General features: G+C 40.2%; 1 protein-coding gene across 1 annotated transcript; it reads right to left on the minus strand.

The window, feature by feature from the left end:
- Positions 1–902: 902 nt before the first annotated feature.
- Positions 903–16849, minus strand: LOC103257093 (pre-mRNA-splicing factor SPF27). Its single transcript, XM_008054826.2, has 3 exons — positions 16845–16849; positions 3398–3403; positions 903–2023 (listed from the first exon to the last, which is right to left on the minus strand). The coding sequence occupies exon 3, from the start codon at positions 2007–2009 to the stop codon at positions 1320–1322; it is 690 nt and encodes a 229-aa protein (XP_008053017.1). The 5' UTR covers positions 2010–2023; positions 3398–3403; positions 16845–16849; the 3' UTR covers positions 903–1319.
- Positions 16850–17618: the final 769 nt, after the last annotated feature.

A 17618-nucleotide genomic window follows, 5' to 3' on the forward strand; every position in this document is an offset into this window, starting at 1 on the left:
GTCCCCTGGTTTAGAACCAAGGACCCTTTGTGATGCTATGTGCAACTTCCCTCCCACCCTCCCTCCTCAGCAGTATCCATCAACTGCTGACCCCTTCCTTTTGCTAATGTGATTAATGTTCAGGTCCCACTTATGAGTGAGAACATTCAGTATTCAGTCTTTTGTTTCTGGGAAAGATCACTAAGTATGATGGTCTCCAACTTCATCCAATGTACTGCGAATCCCGTGATTTTGTTCTTCTTTATGGCTGCATAATACTCCATCATGTATATGTACCACATTTTCTTTGTCCAGTAGTATAAACTAGTTTTAGAGAGAATGCATTCTTATTTCAGTAATCAATGTTATTATTTCAATAGTAGTCAATATTTAATAGAAATAACCTCCACTTAGTTCTTCAGGTTGTAAAATTCCTTTGGAAAAGAGGAAGACACTAAGTTGACTATTGGCGCTAACTTGTTTGCCTTACATTCTGTCCCCACCTCCCACCTCTCTAGCTGTGAAACCCTGGAACTGCTGCTCCATCAGCACAAACTTCTCTTCTCCAAGAAGCCCCTTCGCTTGCCTTATTTTAACTGGTGCCCTCTAGCAGCCCAGTGGAGTGGTGGATGTGATTCTTTTACACCTCATAGACTTGACTTTTTAAAATTTTTTTTATAGGTTTACCCCCTGAAAGCAAAATGAGGTAAGAAAAAGGAAATAGACTTGACTTTCTAGGGGCAAGACTGGAATCGTTTGACCCCTCATTACATCTCTCAGATGTGGCCTCTATAACCTGTTGATTTTCTTTGTCAATGTCATTTATCATTTGACTACTTTCCTTTGTTCAACAGAAGCTTTGCACCTGACTTACAGTCTTCTCTTGGCTCCAAATCCTGCCACCATTGTGGGTAGCTCCTTTCTTTTTTTTTTTTTTTTTTTTTTTGCGTTCAGAACTACCTCTTTATTAAACAAAGACATAACTCAAAAGTTTCCAACTTCCTATACATGTTAAAAGCTCTAAACAAAGATCCTTAGATACAAAATATGGTCCAAGTGGCTCCAAATCAATTCTATGACAAAGTATTATTTTAAAGTCATACTTATTTTAAAAGCCTGAAGTTCTTTTATGGCTATAAAAATACCAAGTTAGAATTTTTATTTTGCTAAGACACATGAACAGAATCAATGTAACAGTCCACACATTCTGTGATTTCTCAACATTAGACATCAGGAGCTTCCAGGGGATGCTGTTGCCGTTCACAGTTCAGAGAGAGTTCAGAGGCCTCCGTGAAAGCCCAACTTTTCTTCCTTTCTGCCCACAAGATTAATTTGCCTTTTCAGAAGTCTTGTCGGATGTTTTCCTTGTTTGCCTCTCCATGTTGCTGCTTAATTTGATAGATTTCATTTTCTAGTTGCACAATAGTCCGTTCAATCTCATAGTTCTTACTGACCAGGGACACCCAATTTGACTCCATTTCTCTCAATTTAGATCCAGCCGTGAGTTGCATGTTCTTTCGCTGCCAGTTTAAATCTTGAATATGTTTTCTTAACTTCTGAAGTTCTTTCTGTGCGTGTTCAATCATATGCACTAGATTTTCATTATATACTTTCCAGGCATTACATCCATGCTGTGACATTAGTTCTAGATTCTCAATCCGAACTGCTTGATGTTCTAACTGGGCCATAGAATTGTTTACACATTCTTGCCATGCAGTAATGTCATTTTTCTGACCCGAGGAAGGGGCTGGAAGCTCATATCGTTTCATACTGAGCAGTTCAATCGGTTGTCGAGCAGCCAGTCTTTCAAATTCATTTCTCATTATGTCAGTTTCAAAAGCAGAATAGTCCGGGGCCGTCAGGTAGCTCAGGTAGTTCTTAGTAGGTCGGTACCTGCGGGTTTCCTCCTCTACCAGCGCCGCGGCCGCTTCCCGCACACCAGGGGCTTCATATCCTTGATCAAAATAAGGCAGCGCATCCACCACCACCTCTCCGGCCACCAATCCCGTGCCCGCCATGCTGAGGCCCATAGGCCCGCCGGCCTCTTTTTTTTTCTTTTTTTAAGTTGGTGTCTCACTCAGTTGCCCAGGTTGGAGTGCAGTGGCATGCTCATGGCCACCCCAGTGTCTACCTGCTGGGCTCAGGAGATCCTTCCACCTCCGTCTTTCAAGTAGCTGGAACTACAGATGCACACTACCATTCCCAGCCAATTTTTTTTTTTATTTATTGTAAAGATGAGGTCTTGCCAAGTTGCCCGGGTTGGTCTCGAAGTTGTGAGCTCAGGCAATCCACTTGCCTTGGCCTCCCAAAGTGCTGGAATTACAGGCTGAGTCACCGAGCCCAGGCTGTGGGTGGTTTCAATATCCCCAGTGTCCTTTCAACACTGTGGCCTCTCATTTTCTTACCCAACTCACCTATTATGGGCTTTTATACTCTTAGCTACCTCTTCCCACAGTCACACTCTGGATCTTTTAGCCAACAACAGCAACGAAATGATTGATATTCCAAATCAACAGCTCAGACACTAAGCACAGTAACCACCATCTCTCACGTTTCTGGCTTGCAACTTTAACTACTTCCACCCCAACAGTCCTTCAGTAAGAGTCCAGTCCCCATTTCTGTATCTTTTCCCTATATTAAATTTCCTTCCTATTCAGTTTATATTCTATGTTCTATAATTTTAAGAATAATTTTGACAGTGACATAAATTGTCTTGTCTTTTTGTCTTATCTTCCATCTAGCAAAAGTGAATCCAGTGTGACCCCAGCTCTTTAGTTGTTCCATATCTTTATATGAACAACAGAACAATTTTGTAGAAAAATCACAAGACGAGGCTTATCAGTTCCTCGAGAAGTTTACAGTCACCTTCAGCTGGGCTGCAGTCTGGCCCTGAAATCCTAGTGTATTTCCCAAGGCAAGTTGCTTTCTTACTTTCTTAACTACTTTACATTTTCTCTAGTCAACTTTATGTCTTAGATTGTTTTGCCATTCTCCCTTTCATCCCTCGTAAAGTCAGAGCAAGCAACTTCCCACCACCTCCCTCTCACCCCTCTCTCCCATTCTTGTCCTGTGTATCTCAGGAGAGTCCTTTCTCTTGTATTTACCAGTTTTCCATCAAACCTCCCTAGCCTTTTAAGAACTTTAGAGAATGGATTTTCCATCCTCCCCATTATATCTTCAACTTTTTTGCTCTTTTTTTTTCTTTATTTTATTTTAAAGATGTGGGGTACAAGTCATATTTAGGTATGTAAGTGGTCTACAAATGGTAAAGGTAGGGCCTTCCACTGGTCCTCACTTCCCCTGGTTTAGGATCAGGTACCTGTAGTGATGTTATGTGCCCCTCCTTCCTCTCCTTGAATGTGTCATGCACCTGCTGATCCCTCTCTTGTAATATTGTGATAAATGTTCAGGACCCAACTTTTTGCTCTTTTCTTTTTTGAGTTGGAGTCTCACTCTGTTGCCCAGGCTGGAGTGCAGTGGCTCAGACACACTCATGGTCATCCCCGCGTTGAACTGCTGGGCCCTGGCGATCCTTCCGCCTCAGCCTTCCATGTAGCTGGAACTACAGGTGCGTGCTACCACACCCGGCTAATTTTGATTTATGTAGAGATGAAGTCTTGCCAAGTTGCCCAGGCTGGTCTCAAACCACCGGCTCAGGCAATCCACTCATCTCGGCCTCCCAAAGTGCTGGGATTATAGACTGAGCCACTGTCCCTTTTTGCTCTTAGTGATATTTTCTCATCAACATTTCAATTTGACCTTTCAGAAAGGCTAACGTGAAAACAAATATTCTTCTGAACTACATGGCGCATTTTAACATTAATATTTTCAGCATCACCAACAGTCTTTCTATGGGTAAAATCTATAAACCATTTTGAGGTCATCAGTGCCACTTTTCTTGGACACTTGAACCTAATTGCATTCTAAAATATTTTCAACGTTAACTGACACCTTCCTGCCAGCAGGGGGCTCTGTGTCAAAAAAAGAAAATAAAACAAAAATACAAACTGAGAGTACAAACTGAGAGTACAATCTAAGATTTGGACGCAGGTACTGATCACACTACTTATTCCTTTGATACCATATTAGCTACCACAGGACAGTTGTTTACTATCCAGAGAAGAGAATATCCATGAGGGAGTTAATAGGTAAAAAATTAAAATAAAATAATTATTTCAAGGAGACTGCAAATGAACTTCAGATCTGTAATGAAAAGCATATCTTTTTTTTAGTTAATATGGTCAAAAAGATAAGAAGGGAAAAATGGTAAGTACATTAAAAAGAACTAAAGGCATATGTTTATTGTGTTTCACTTTACTGAGCTGCACAGATATTGTGAATTTGATAAATTGAATGTTTGTGGCAACCCTGCTTCCAGCAAACCTATCAGCGCCATTTTCCAACAACACATGCTCACTTCGAGTCTCTGTGTCACATTTTGGTAATTCTTGCAATATTTCAAACCTTTTCATTATTTTATACCTGTGATGGTGGTTTGTGATCAGTGATATCTAATGTTACTATTGTAATTGTTTTGGGTTCAACAAACTGTGCCCATAAAAGATGGTGAACTTAATCAATAAATGTGTGTGTTCTAATTGCTTCACCAACTGGAAGTTCTGCATTCTCTCTCTTCTTGGGCCTCCCTGTTCCCTGAGATAGAACAATACTGAAACTAGGCTTGCTGATAACAGTGCAATCACCTCTAAATGTTCAAGTCAAAGGAAGAATCACATGTCTCTTATTTTACATAAAAGCTAGAAATAATTAAACTTAGTGAGGAAGGCATGTTGAAAGGTGAGAAAGGTTGAAAGCTAGGCATCTTGTGCCAAATAGCCAAGTTGTGAATGTAAAGGAAAAGTTATTAAAGAAAATGAAAAATGTTACTCTATTGAATGCATGAATGATAAGAAAATAAAACAGGCCGGGCGTAGTGGCTCATGCCTATAATCCCAGCACTTTGGGAGGCTGAGGTGAGAGGATTGCCTGAGTCTGCGGGTTCAAGACCAGCCTGGGCAACTTGGTGAGACCTCATCTCTACAATAAGTCAAAAAATTAGCTGGCCATGATGGCGTGTGCCTGTAGTTCCAGCTACTTGGAAGGCTGAAGCAGATGGATTGCTTGAGCACAGCAGGTAGAAGCTGTGGTGGCCGCGAGGATGCCACTGCTCCCCAGCCTGGGTGATAGAGTGAGACTCCAACTCAAAAACAAAACAAAACAAAACAGCATTATTGCTGATATGAAGAAAGTTTTAGTCGTCTGGATAGAAGATTAAATCAGGCACAACATTGCCTTAAGTCAAAACCTAATCCAGAGCAAGATGAACTCTTTTCAGTTCTATGAAGGCTGAGGGAGGTAAGAAGCTGCAGAAGAAAAGTTGGAAGCTGTCACCGCAGCCTCGACCTGCTGGGCTCCAGCGATCCTCCTGCCTCAGCCTTCCAAGTAACTGGAACTACAGGCCTGCGCTACCTCGCCTGGCTAATTTTTTGATTTATTGTAGAGATGAGGTCTCGCCAAGTTGCCTAGGCGGGTCTCGAACCCGCAGGTTCAGGCAATTCACTCACCTCAGCCTCCCAAAGGCGCGGGATTACAGGCTGAGCCACTGAGCCCAGCTACTAAAAATTTAATGACCAATATTGTGAAGGTCCTTCCAACCCTGTTGCTTTTAAGTTTTGACAACCAACCATCCACTGGTATTTATATCTGAAAATTCAGATTCCATTAGTACAAGCCAGTAGTGTACATGAGGAAATGTGAGGAAATATATTATTTGTGAGACTGTGACTGGAGTTTTAAAAAATTGTTTATTAATCTTTTAGTATCTTGACTCCATGCAAGCAGGATAGCTTACACATGGATGCACAAATGTAAGGTTTATGTTCTGGCTTAATAATAGCATTATTTAAAAACAGATATTCTAAAACATATTTTAGAGATTTATTAGAGCAGCTGGATCTGGCTAATATGAAATAAGTACTAAGTCACATTCAAATCAAAGTATTTTACAGTGGAATTATCTTGCATATATTCTTTTTTAAAAACATGAACCATATGCTTTTCTATTAGAAATCTGATTTTTCTGTGGTGTATACATGACAAATAGATTCTTGCAGGAAAAAAAAGCTGATAAAATTAAAAAAAAAAAAAAAAAAGAAAAGTTGGAAGCTACAGGATAGTCATATTTAACTGTGATCCAAAGCACATGTGATGCTGCATTCTCAAAACACTTTTAGTTTTTATCAGTAGTCCTAAAATTTTAAATTATTTTTGATGAAATAAATAAATCCCATATTTAATATACTTCTGATTAAAGCTGACAAATACATCTTTAAGACCACACGTGTGCATAATTAACACCCAAGCGCACTCCACATGGAGCTTGAATAATCTATATCTTGATCAATGAGGTTAATCCAACAATCATATACTTAGAATGGAGAGATAATGTCAAATGTCTATAAAAGTGGTTAAATACTCAAGTTTATCTTTAGTTCATTGTAGAATGGCAATATAGAGTTCATAAAGTGGCACTAGTATGGAGCCATACCTTTTACAAGAGCATTGCTTTAGTCCAAAATTTTGCTATATTATTTGTAGGAGACAGTGGAGATTACAAGCAGCCTAACCCCTTAGCTATACTTGGACAAATATTTTCAGGGATTTCTGAGGTTTGAATCAACATGTTTGCTGACAAAGAGTTTATATTATTGGGTTTTGTTTGTTTTCTTGTTTTTTTCTTGTGCTTTTCCAAAAACTTGTATAAAATCATCAGTCTGTGACTTGTATATGATTGATTTGTACTTCACTTATGATTTGTACTTCACTTATTTGTACTTCACTTATTCTGAACTGAGATATGTCTTAACAACGTCTAAAATTAAGAACTACACAATGACATGTTTCCATTATTAGTTGTTTAAGGTTTTGGTAATACTTTTTGATGTCATTTGTACATTCAAGTTAAGTCAAACCTGCATATTGCATTCACTTATTTTTTTCACATACAGTACTCTATTAATTCCTATTTCCATGTTAACAAAATATATCAGTGACTTATTATTCTCATATTTGAAAAATTTAATAATCAAAATTGGGTTTATTTAAAAACCTAAGTCCTGTGGTACTTGAATACTGAATAGTAAGCTATTAAAGAATTAAAATGACTTAAAGTACACATAAAATTACTGTGCTAAAATGAAATTCTAAATTGTAGGTGATGATTCTCATTGTAAAACATCTTGAAAAAATATATTTGAGAGTGGATTTGTGTAGTGGGTTCAACAGTTGCCCCCAAAATAGATATGCCCACCTGGAACCTCTGAATGTGACTTTATTTGGAATAATAAGGTACATATCTTAGAAGAGGTCATCCTGAATTAGATTAGGCCTTCAGTACAATGCTGAGTCTCCTAGTAAGAGACAAAAAGAAGACAGAGACATACATGGAAAGGTCAACAGAAGATTGGAAAGGTGATGAATGATTGGAGTGATGCATCTACAAGGCAAGAAATACCAAGGATTGTCCACAGTCACGAGAAGGAGAAGAGAAGCATGTAATGCATTCTCTCTCTAAGCCTCCAAAAGGAAATATCTCTGCCAACACTTAAATTATGGACTTTTATTTTCTAGAACTGAGAAGAAATAAAAATATCTATTGTTTTAAGCCATCAAATTTGATACAATGGCCCTAAGAAACTAATAAATAATTTGCTATAGCAAAAAAAAAAAAAAGAAAAACAAAAGGTGGAAGCAAGCAGAGGGTTAGTCATGACGTGAACTCTATAACATAAAAGCACAAGGTACAAGGTGAAGCAGCATATGATGTTCTAGAAGCTGCAGTAAGTTACCCAGAAGATCTAGCTAAAATCATTGGTAAAGGTGGTTACACTCAACAACAGATTTTCATTGTAGATGAAACATTCTCATATTGGAAGAAGATGCCATTTAGGACTTTTTTCTAGCTAGAGAGGAGAAGTCAATGCCTGGCTTCAAATCTTCAAAAGGCAGGCCAACACTCATGTTAGGAGTGAACACAGCTGATGACTTTAAGTAAATGAAGCCAATGTTTATTTATCATTCTGAAAATCCTAGGACCCGTAAGAAGTATGCTAAACTCACTCTGTGCTCTGTAAATGGAAGAACAAAGCCTGAATAATAGTACATATCAGGTTTACTGGATATTTTAAATACATTATTGAGACACTGCTAAGGGAAAACGATGCTTTTTTTTTTAGTTGGAGTCTCATTCTGTCGCTTAAGCTGGAAGTGCAGTGGCACACTCATGGCCACTATAGCCTCAACCTACTGGGCTCAGAAGATCTTTCCACCTCAGCCTTCCAAGTACTTGGAATGACAGGCATGTGCCACCACATCTGGCTAATTTTTTGATTTATTGTAGAGATGAGGTCTCGCCAAATTGCCCAGGCTGATACCTAATCCTTATGCTCAGGCAATCCTCTTGCCTCCCAAAGTGCTGGAATTACAGGTGTGAGCCACCGCATCTGGCTAAAAGGTACTTTTAAAAATATTACTGCTCAATGACAATGTACATGGTCACTCAAGAGTTCTGATGCAGATGGACAAAGAGATGAATGTTGTTTTCATGCCCACTAACACAACATCCCTTCTGCAGTCCATGGACCAAGGAGTAATTTCACATTTTAAGTATCATAGTATAAGAAATACATTTCATAATGCCATTGCTACCATAAATAGGGATTCTTCTGATGGATCTGGGAGGGATAAATTGAAAACTTTTTGGAAAGGATTTATCATTCTAGATGTCATTAAGAACATTCATGGGAAGAGGTTAACAGAAGTTTGGAAGAAGCTGATTCTCCCAAACCCTCATGGATGAATTTGAGGGGTTCAAGGCTTCAGTGAAGGAAGTGACTGCAGATGTGGTGGAAATTGTTGGGAGCCGGCCCCGGAGGCCCACTGAGCGTTAGGGATCAGGAAGGGCCGTTGACCCCGAGACCACTAGGATGTGTTCCGGAGCTATTAACCCCATTTCCTCCCCCTTTCTACTCAGCACTAACCAGATTAAGCTCCTGTGAGCTCAAAACATAAAAACTCTGAGACTGGGACGAACACAAGCTAATTTTAGAAGCTCATTGCTCCCATTCTTCCACAGACTGCAGTTTTGGCTTTCATACAACTTGCAATTCAAACTCGTGTCACATCTAAGAGCCTTGGTATCGGTCACAGGCTTCTGGGTCATGATCTTAGGATTTATTGAAGTTGAATAAGGTGTAAATTGTAGAATATAGTTTTAGAAGACAGCCATTTTGTTGAAAGAATGTGGCTGGGTTACTTGCAGGTAGCCCACTGTGAACTTTGGACTGGGCCACATTCCAAGCATTCTGGGATGGGGCCACTTTAGTTTGTAAAGTAAGTACTTAAGTCTCTATAAAATTGTTTAACTTGGTATTAGTACGAAAAGGGTTTATAGGCAATATGAAAAGGGTTTATAGGCAGTACAAAAAGGGTTTAAAGGCAGTCATGGATTAAGGTTTCATGGATTAGGTTATGGGATTATACCTGAAAGAACATCTGGTGGGTGGGGAACGCCCCTCACACACCCGACTGTGTATAAAAGACCCATTGTAATTCCCAATAAACGTCTTCTGCACTAGACTGGAGTTCAGTCTCTTTCTTTCTCTCTCTCTCTCTTTCTCTCTTTCTTCTTCCCCCCCAGTCGCCGATGCTGTCTCCACCTTTGGGATACCCTGAACCCAGCTGGAGCTGGTCTCCGGCAAGTGGCACTTGAACGTGGGACCTCAAGGTAAGCTTTCTTTTTCTTTTTCAGGATGGATAGGACCTCACCCAGGGTGCCGCGGACTCCTCTGTAGAGACAGGCAGAGCAAGGAAGGGTGAGCAGTTTAAGAGCCGTGATAGAATCATGGGCCAGAGTGAATCTAAAGAAAGGAACATGTCTACTAGTATTTTGAACATATTATCTGATAGAGGAACCAATTGGCTTGCCTTTTGCATTTTGTGTGCCTTAGCTTTATGGAATATTTTCCAAAATACTTTAAATCCACAGCACGATTTCTCTAAAATTCCGGCCAAAAATAAAGACACTCCCCTGCTGGCTATAGCCTCGGTGCCTCCTTTAGATGATGAATTTTCCCCTGAGGAGGAAATGGAGTTGGAGGAGGAAGTGATTGGGTATCATAAGTGAAAAAATCCTGGTAATGTTGCCAAGGTACCTCCTCCCATACCCTTTACTAGAAATAAGGTGAAAACACCAAAATTCACACCTGGGTGTGTGTCTCCGGCTAATGTAGGTATGCAAGGAGCCAGAAAAAAGGCTGAGAAAGAGGGAGATTTTACCTTGTCTTCTTGCTTTCCAGTAATTTATATGGAAGAAGGCACAGTATATGAGGCACCTCACTGGGAGCCGCTACCATATAAATTAATTAAGGAACTTGTACTCGGTATGGTCCTACGGCTCCTTATACTATTACTATTATGGAACAATTTGCCACTCGGTGCATGACACCACAAGATTGGTGACAACTTGCTAAAAGCTGTTTGTCAGGAGGAGCCTATTTATTATGGAAAACTGAATTTGAAGATCAGGTAAGGATCCAGAGGGCTGTTAACCAGCAGAGGGATCCAAATCAGTTTCATATTTCTAGCAATATGTTGTTAGGAAAGGATTATATGAGTCAGTTGACAGTCACTAATCTTACCCAAGGAAGTTTTACTCCAGGTAAATTCTTGTGCAAGTGAGGCTTGGAAGAAGTTACCTATTAATTCTACTCAGACTACCTCATTATCTGATCTTAAGCAGAAAACAGATGAAACTTACGAGGAGTTTCTCTCTAGACTTACAACAGCAGTAAATAGAGTAATCTCTAATGCAGAAGCAGCAGATATCCTTATTAAACAGTTGGCTTTTGAGAATGCTAACAGTACTTGCCAAGTTTTGATTAGACCAATTAGAAGAACAGGACAATTAACTGATTATATTAGGCAGTATGCTGTTATTAACCCTGCCGTTATGCAGGGTATGGCAATAGCCACCACCTTGAAGGGAGAAACTTATGCACAATTTGTGCAGGGAATGCAAAATGGTAACAATAAATCAAAAAACAGCTTGGTTTTAACTTGTTATAACTGTGGGCAGCCTGGCCATATTAGTAGGGACTGCCCAGCTAAACAAGGGTTGCAGGAAGCTCTGATGCAACAGTCTAATGAGAGCTCTTGACCAAAAGTCTCTGTGTCCTAGGTGTCAGAAGGGATTTCATTGGTTTAGGGATTGCAAATCCAAATTTCATAAAAATGGCACTCTGTTAACTAAACAGCGATCTATGGTGCCGATTCTGGGAAATGGGTAGAGGGGCCGGCCCTGGCCCGAAATAACAATAGGGGCAGCTTCCAGCATGAACCCATTTGTTCCCTTTGTCCCATCTCAGAACTCATCAGAGCCACCCCAGGGAGTACAGGACTGGACCTCCGTTCCTCCACCACAACAATATTAACTCCAGATGTTCCAGTTACCCCAATTCCAATGGGTGTGAAGGGCCCTCTCCCAGATGGAATAGAAAGAAGTTCCTTGTCTCTACAAGGAGTTTCTGTGATTCCTGAAGTGGTGGACTCTGACTACACAGGGGAAATCCAGGTACTTGTTGCTCCCCCTAGCAAAACTGTACAATTTTATGAAGGTGAAAGAATAACTCAGTTACTACTCTTACCCTATCATAAAATGGGCAAGTCTCTGACCGATAAGCCCAGGCGTGACTCTGGATTTGGCTCAAGCAATTTTGCTTTCTGGGTTCAGGAAATTACTAACTCCAGACCTCTAAAAGCTTTATATATTCAGGGAGTTAAAATTAAAGGTCTGCTAGATACAGGGGCTGATGTTTCTTATATTGCTGGGAAAGACTGGCTGTCCTCCTGGCCAACACAAGCAGCCCCATCAGGACTCATTGGCATTGGTCGAGCACCCTCTATAGCCAAAAGTTCTCAAATCTTAAATTGAACAGATAATGAAACTTCAGGAACCTTTTGTCCCTACATCATTCCTTCCATCCCCATTACACTTTGGGGATGCAATATTCTTGCTCAAATGGGCATGCTTCTGTATAGTCCAGATGACAAGGTATCAGTGCAAATGCTACAAATAGGATATGATCCCTTAAAGGGGCTTGGAAGGAACAGACAGGGCATAAAAGGACCTGTTCAGGTTGTAGAGAGGAAAGACTGGTCTGGTATTGGCTTTTCAAATTTGCCCTAGGGGCTATTGTTCCTGAGGCTGCTGATCCCATTACCTGGAAAGATGATAAACCAGTTTGGGTAGAACAATGGCCCATGCCCTCAGAGAAACTTAAGGCAGCAAGAGAATTAATTCAACAGCAGTTGGAGGCTGGTCATACAGAGCCTTCTACCAGTCCTTGGAATACTCCTATATTTGTTATAAAAAAGAAATCTGGAAAATGGAGACTTTTACAAGATCGAAGAGCCATTAATGCCACCATGGAGGCTATGGGTGCATTGCAGCCCGGGCTGCCATCTCCGGTTGCTCACAGGATGCGTCAACTCCTGTTTGGATTCCTGATTGATTTATTTGAAATGTCCCTGCTAACCTGAAGACTGAGATGGGTGGCATGGACCCTGTAGACTCAAAGGAATAGATGTGGAGCAATGCTACCAACCATTACATGATGAACAGGATTTGCAACACTCGGCTAAACAAGAATTGCACCATCCACCCTGCCAGCCAGAGGAAGGAGGAATACTGACACACCAGATGAGAGAACTTTCACTGCAGAACAAAAACTTCCCTCTCAGATTATCCCAAAATCAAGACGACACACTATCAGATGCTGATAGTGAAAAACTATAACAACGTCTTCAGTGTCCGTCATTCCCAATTACCAGCATGGGAGCAAATAGAATTTCTGGCAGAAGAAGCAGGAGATATGGTAACTTCACAACATGCTAAAAATGTAAACAAAATAAGGGTTTTCACTTCCTTTATCCTCTCCTATTCCTCCTATAACTCCAATTCCTGCTTTCCCTACTACTCTTGGTTTTTGTAATCTGTTCTGTGAGTCCCTTCGCCTTTATCTGGGAAAGAAGGGCAGGCGTCTACAGCCATGGCGCCTAGCTCTGACTTGCAGTCTTTCTCTTTAACCTTTGGAGAAGGGGCAGGTGCCAAAGGCCATGGCACCTGTCCCCAGCCTCCAGTCTTTCTCTTTTACCTTCAGAGAAGGGGTGGATGCCAAAGGCCACGGCATCTAACCCCAGCCTCCAGACTTCTCACCCCCTTTTTTCCACCCACATGTCTCTTCTCAAGCGGGTGGCTCGGACAAAGGACTTATGAAGGAAGCTCTTGTTCACCTCCCATTTGTTTCTAACAACACTGAGAAGGACTGACTGATCATTTCATGAGATTCTGGATATCCAATATGGAGAGACTGTGCATGTAGTGAGTTGTGTTACAGGAAAGGAACCCTGAACTTGTGAACCTTAATCTTTTATAGTGAACAGGAAGCATGCCTTCTCTTTGCTCTGGAAGAGACACTATCTCTATCTTCCAAGGCTGTTCAATATGCAAACATTCTCAAAGTGAATGAACATCAGAGATTAGAGACATTGTGGTAAGTTTTGGCTCTACCATCGGCATATGACAAAGGAGTTTACGTACCTCTGAGGAAGTATCACTAATATATACTTGAGAGCCAGGTATATTCCTATCTACTAAGAACTTCCTTCCCCTTGAGACATCAAAACATTTCAACTTAGTAATGTCATTTACAGAGGAAAAAAATGCAGCACAGAATTACATGTTGCATTTGATTGTAATGTCCCTTTTGTCTCTTTGAATCTGGAACCACCTCAATCTCTTTTTTATTTTCATGGCCATGACACTTAGGAATATTATGGCTATTTTTGTAAAATGTACTTCATTTAAAAAAAAAAGAGTTTCCAAATCATTACATTCTGTTATCTTTGGCAGGGTTGTCATAGAGTGAAGCTAAAGTTTTTGTTTTTTTTGAGTTAGAGTCTCACTCTATTGACCAGGCTGGAGTGCAGTGGCACGCTCACAGCTACCGCAGTCTCAACCTGTTGGGCTCAGGCAATCTTTCCACCTCAACCTTCCAAGTACCTGGAGCTACAGGCATACACCATGCCTGGCTAATTTTTCTTGATTTATTGTAAAGATGAGGTCTTACCAAGTTGCCCAGGCTGGTATCGAATCCCTGGACTCAGGCAATCCTCTTGCCTCCACCTCCCAAAATGCTGGGATTACAGGCGTGAGCCACCACAGCCTGTAATCACAGGCTGTTATTGTGTTCTGATTGAAAGGGAAGGAAAGGGAAAAGAAAGGAAAGGGAAGAGGAAAAGGCAAGCATTCATTTTTAAATTCTGACAGGTAGATAATATATTCACTGAGAAAAGGACTTCTAGGAAAACTTCTATGCCTGAAGTTCTGAGATCTAGTTCTGAATTCTCTAATTACTATGTGACTTTGGACAAATTATTTGATTGATTTGGAATATATTTTATAAAATAACAACTTATTAAATTCTCAGTCATTAGTAAGGTGATAGTTCTGAAAAATTCTTATAACCAATATTAAACATGACATTTTTGCATAAGCAAAAAGTACCTCATTAATGTCATAAATTATATAAAAATTCATTTGGAAAAGTAGTAACAACTGTATCCAATATATATTGCCTCCTTAGAAAATTTAGAATCAGGCTGGGCACTGTGGCTCACTCCTGTCATCCCAGTACTTTGGGAGGCCGAGGCAAGAGGATTGCCTGAGCCCAGGGGTTTGAGACCAGCCTGGGCAATTGGGCAAGACTTTGTCTCTACTATTAAAAAAAAGAAAAAAAATTAGCTGGGTGTGGTAGCACGCACCTGTAGTTCCAGCTACTTGGAAGGTGGAGGCGGAAGGATCGCTGGAGCCCAGCAGGTCGATGCTGGGGTGGCGGTGAGTGTGCCACTATACTCCAGCCGGGGCGACAGAGTGAGAATACAACTAAAAAAAAAAAAATTTAGAATCAGACATGAAATGTTTGTTCCTTTTCTATGCATACACATGCATGAACAGTAAGCTTCATAGTTACTTGCCTTGCCTGATTTACTCAGGAAGAACAGATGAACAGAGCTGAATTCTTACTCTCAGGGACATAAGATGGGTTTTATCTTCTTTGAAGAGAAAAAGAAAAGCTTAAATATACTTAAAGTAAGACGAGCTCGGTGGCTCAGCCTGTAATCCCGCAACTTTGGGAGGCTGAGGTGAATGGATTGCCTGAGCCTGTGGGTTCGAGACCCGCCTGGGCAACTTGGCGAGACCTCATCTCTATAATAAATCAAAAAAAAAATTAGCCGGGCATGGTAGCGCATGCCTGTAGTTCCAGCTACTCGGAAGGCTGAGGTGGAGCAGGTCGAGGCTGCGGTGGCTGGGAGCGGCCACTGCACTCCAGTCTGGGCGACAGAGTGAGACTCCAACTCGGAAAAAAAAGAAAAAAAAAAAAAAAAAGAAAAATATATATATATATATGTACATATTTTAAAAATATATATACTTTTTAATATATATATACTCTAAAATATATATATACTTTTTTATATATATATATTTTAAAATATATATACTTTTTAATATATATACTTTTTATATATATACTTTAAAATATATATATACTTTTTTATATATATACTTTTTTTACTTTTTAAATTTTATTTTGAGAGATATATATACTTTTTTTATATATATACTTTAAAAAAATATATATATACTTTTTTTTTGAGTTGGAGTCTCACTCTGTCGCCCAGACATCAGTGCAGTGGCTGCTCCCAGCCACCGCAGCCCCAACCTGCTGGGCTCCGGTGATCCTTCCACCTCAGCCTTCCAAGTGGCTGGAACTACAGGCGCGCGATACCACGCCCGGATAATTTTTTTTTTTGATTTATTGTAGAGATGAGGTCTCGCCAAGTTGCCCAGGCGGGTCTCGAACCCGCGGGCTCAGGCGATCCACTCACCTTAGTCTCCCAAAGGCGCGGGATTACAAACTGAGCCACCGAGCCCGGCTTTATATATATATATATATATATATATATATATATATATATATATATACTTAAAGTGAAGACGAGACACCATGGTTTTTATTGCTGGGAGTCAGTCTCAAGCCTAGGTTTTATTGGGAGTGGAAATATTTTTACCATATGGAAATATACTGATCCAGGTCTCCTAGAAATAGTGCTCTAGCTGTAGGATGATAAAAATACTGAGACAAAAACTGTCAGCACTCATAACATCTCTTGAGTGATGAATAAGGCAGTATTTCATTTTGTCTAAAAATTCCTACAAAGAATTTTAGAGACCAGTAACAATCTTAAAGACCAGTAAATACAAGCCACATATATCCAAAAATGAGGTAGTGGGTAATGTTTTAACCTTCAGTAGAAAAATGTATTGGTGTGAGTAAAATTCTCAATCACTTAAGACATCATTTCTCAAAACAACCCCCAAACATAAGTAAACCAAAACGACAAAAACACAACCACAGCCACCATGGAAATCTACTTAGGTGGAAATATCACATGTGATCATATTTACTGACCCATAAAGACAGGATTCTGAGTAATAGCCTTTTCTCCCTCTTTGTTATTTGCAACTTAGTGTACTCATTGCCAGCAGATGGTAAAGCATTTTATGTTCTTAAGAGGTAACCAGGGACGGAGATTCTACAACGTCTCTGAGGAGTTTTTTCAGCATTTTGCAATCCTTGCTGTCAGGAAACTATTCTTCATAGTTAACCTAAATCCCACAGGCCAAAGTTTAGACCCATTTCCTTTGGTTCAGTCCTCAGTGGAGATGAAGAACAGCTGGGAACCATCTGCGTAATATTCCTTTATAAACTCAAAGGCTGAGGTCATCCGTGTCTTCTGTTTTACTGGCTAATGATCCTCTTCATTTAATCTGTCTCCATGTCATCTATTTCAAACCCTTAATCATTTAAATTCTTGCCTGAGAATTCTAAGTTTTTCTCATTTCTCCTATTGTGTACAAGACACTAATATTTGTCGAAGAGTTGAGAGTCATTTTTTTTCTCCTGTATTTATGTCCATAAGATCCAGGTATCATAGCATATCCACCTTTAAACAATAGTATGCATTTCTCATCTATCATTATCTGTGTTCTTTATGCTTACTGTCTTCTTTATAGATAAGCCACACATTTTTGAATTTGATTACGTATACTTTTTTGTATTTGCATCACTTTATGAACATGAATCTTATTGCTAAATTGAATTCAACAGAATCCTCTCTTTTCTAACTAGAACCCCAAAACACTATATGGTGGCAAATATATGTATATATATTTTGAGTGTGAGTCTCACTCTGTCGCCTAGACTGGAGTGCAGTGGTACGCTCCCAGCCACCACAGCCTCAACCTGCTGGGCTCAGGTGATTCTTCAGCCCCAGCCTTCCAAGTAGCCGGAACTACAGGGGCATGCTACCATGCCTGGCTGATTTTTGATTTATTGTAGAGACAAGGTCTTGCCAAGTTGCCCGGGTGGGTCTGGAACCCGTGGGCTTAGGCAATCCACTCACCTCGGCCTCCCAAAGTGCTGGGATTACAGGCTGAGCCACCGAGCCCGGCCAGT

This window comes from Carlito syrichta, unplaced genomic scaffold, assembly GCF_000164805.1.
Source record: "Carlito syrichta isolate Samal-C Ts95f unplaced genomic scaffold, Tarsius_syrichta-2.0.1 Scaffold301538, whole genome shotgun sequence".
Taxonomy (NCBI): domain Eukaryota; kingdom Metazoa; phylum Chordata; class Mammalia; order Primates; family Tarsiidae; genus Carlito; species Carlito syrichta.

What these genes read in the sequence shown, in the direction of transcription:
- LOC103257093 (XM_008054826.2), bottom strand. Translation starts at nt 2,009, where the DNA reads ATGGGCCTCAGCATGGCGGGCACGGGATTGGTGGCCGGAGAGGTGGTG.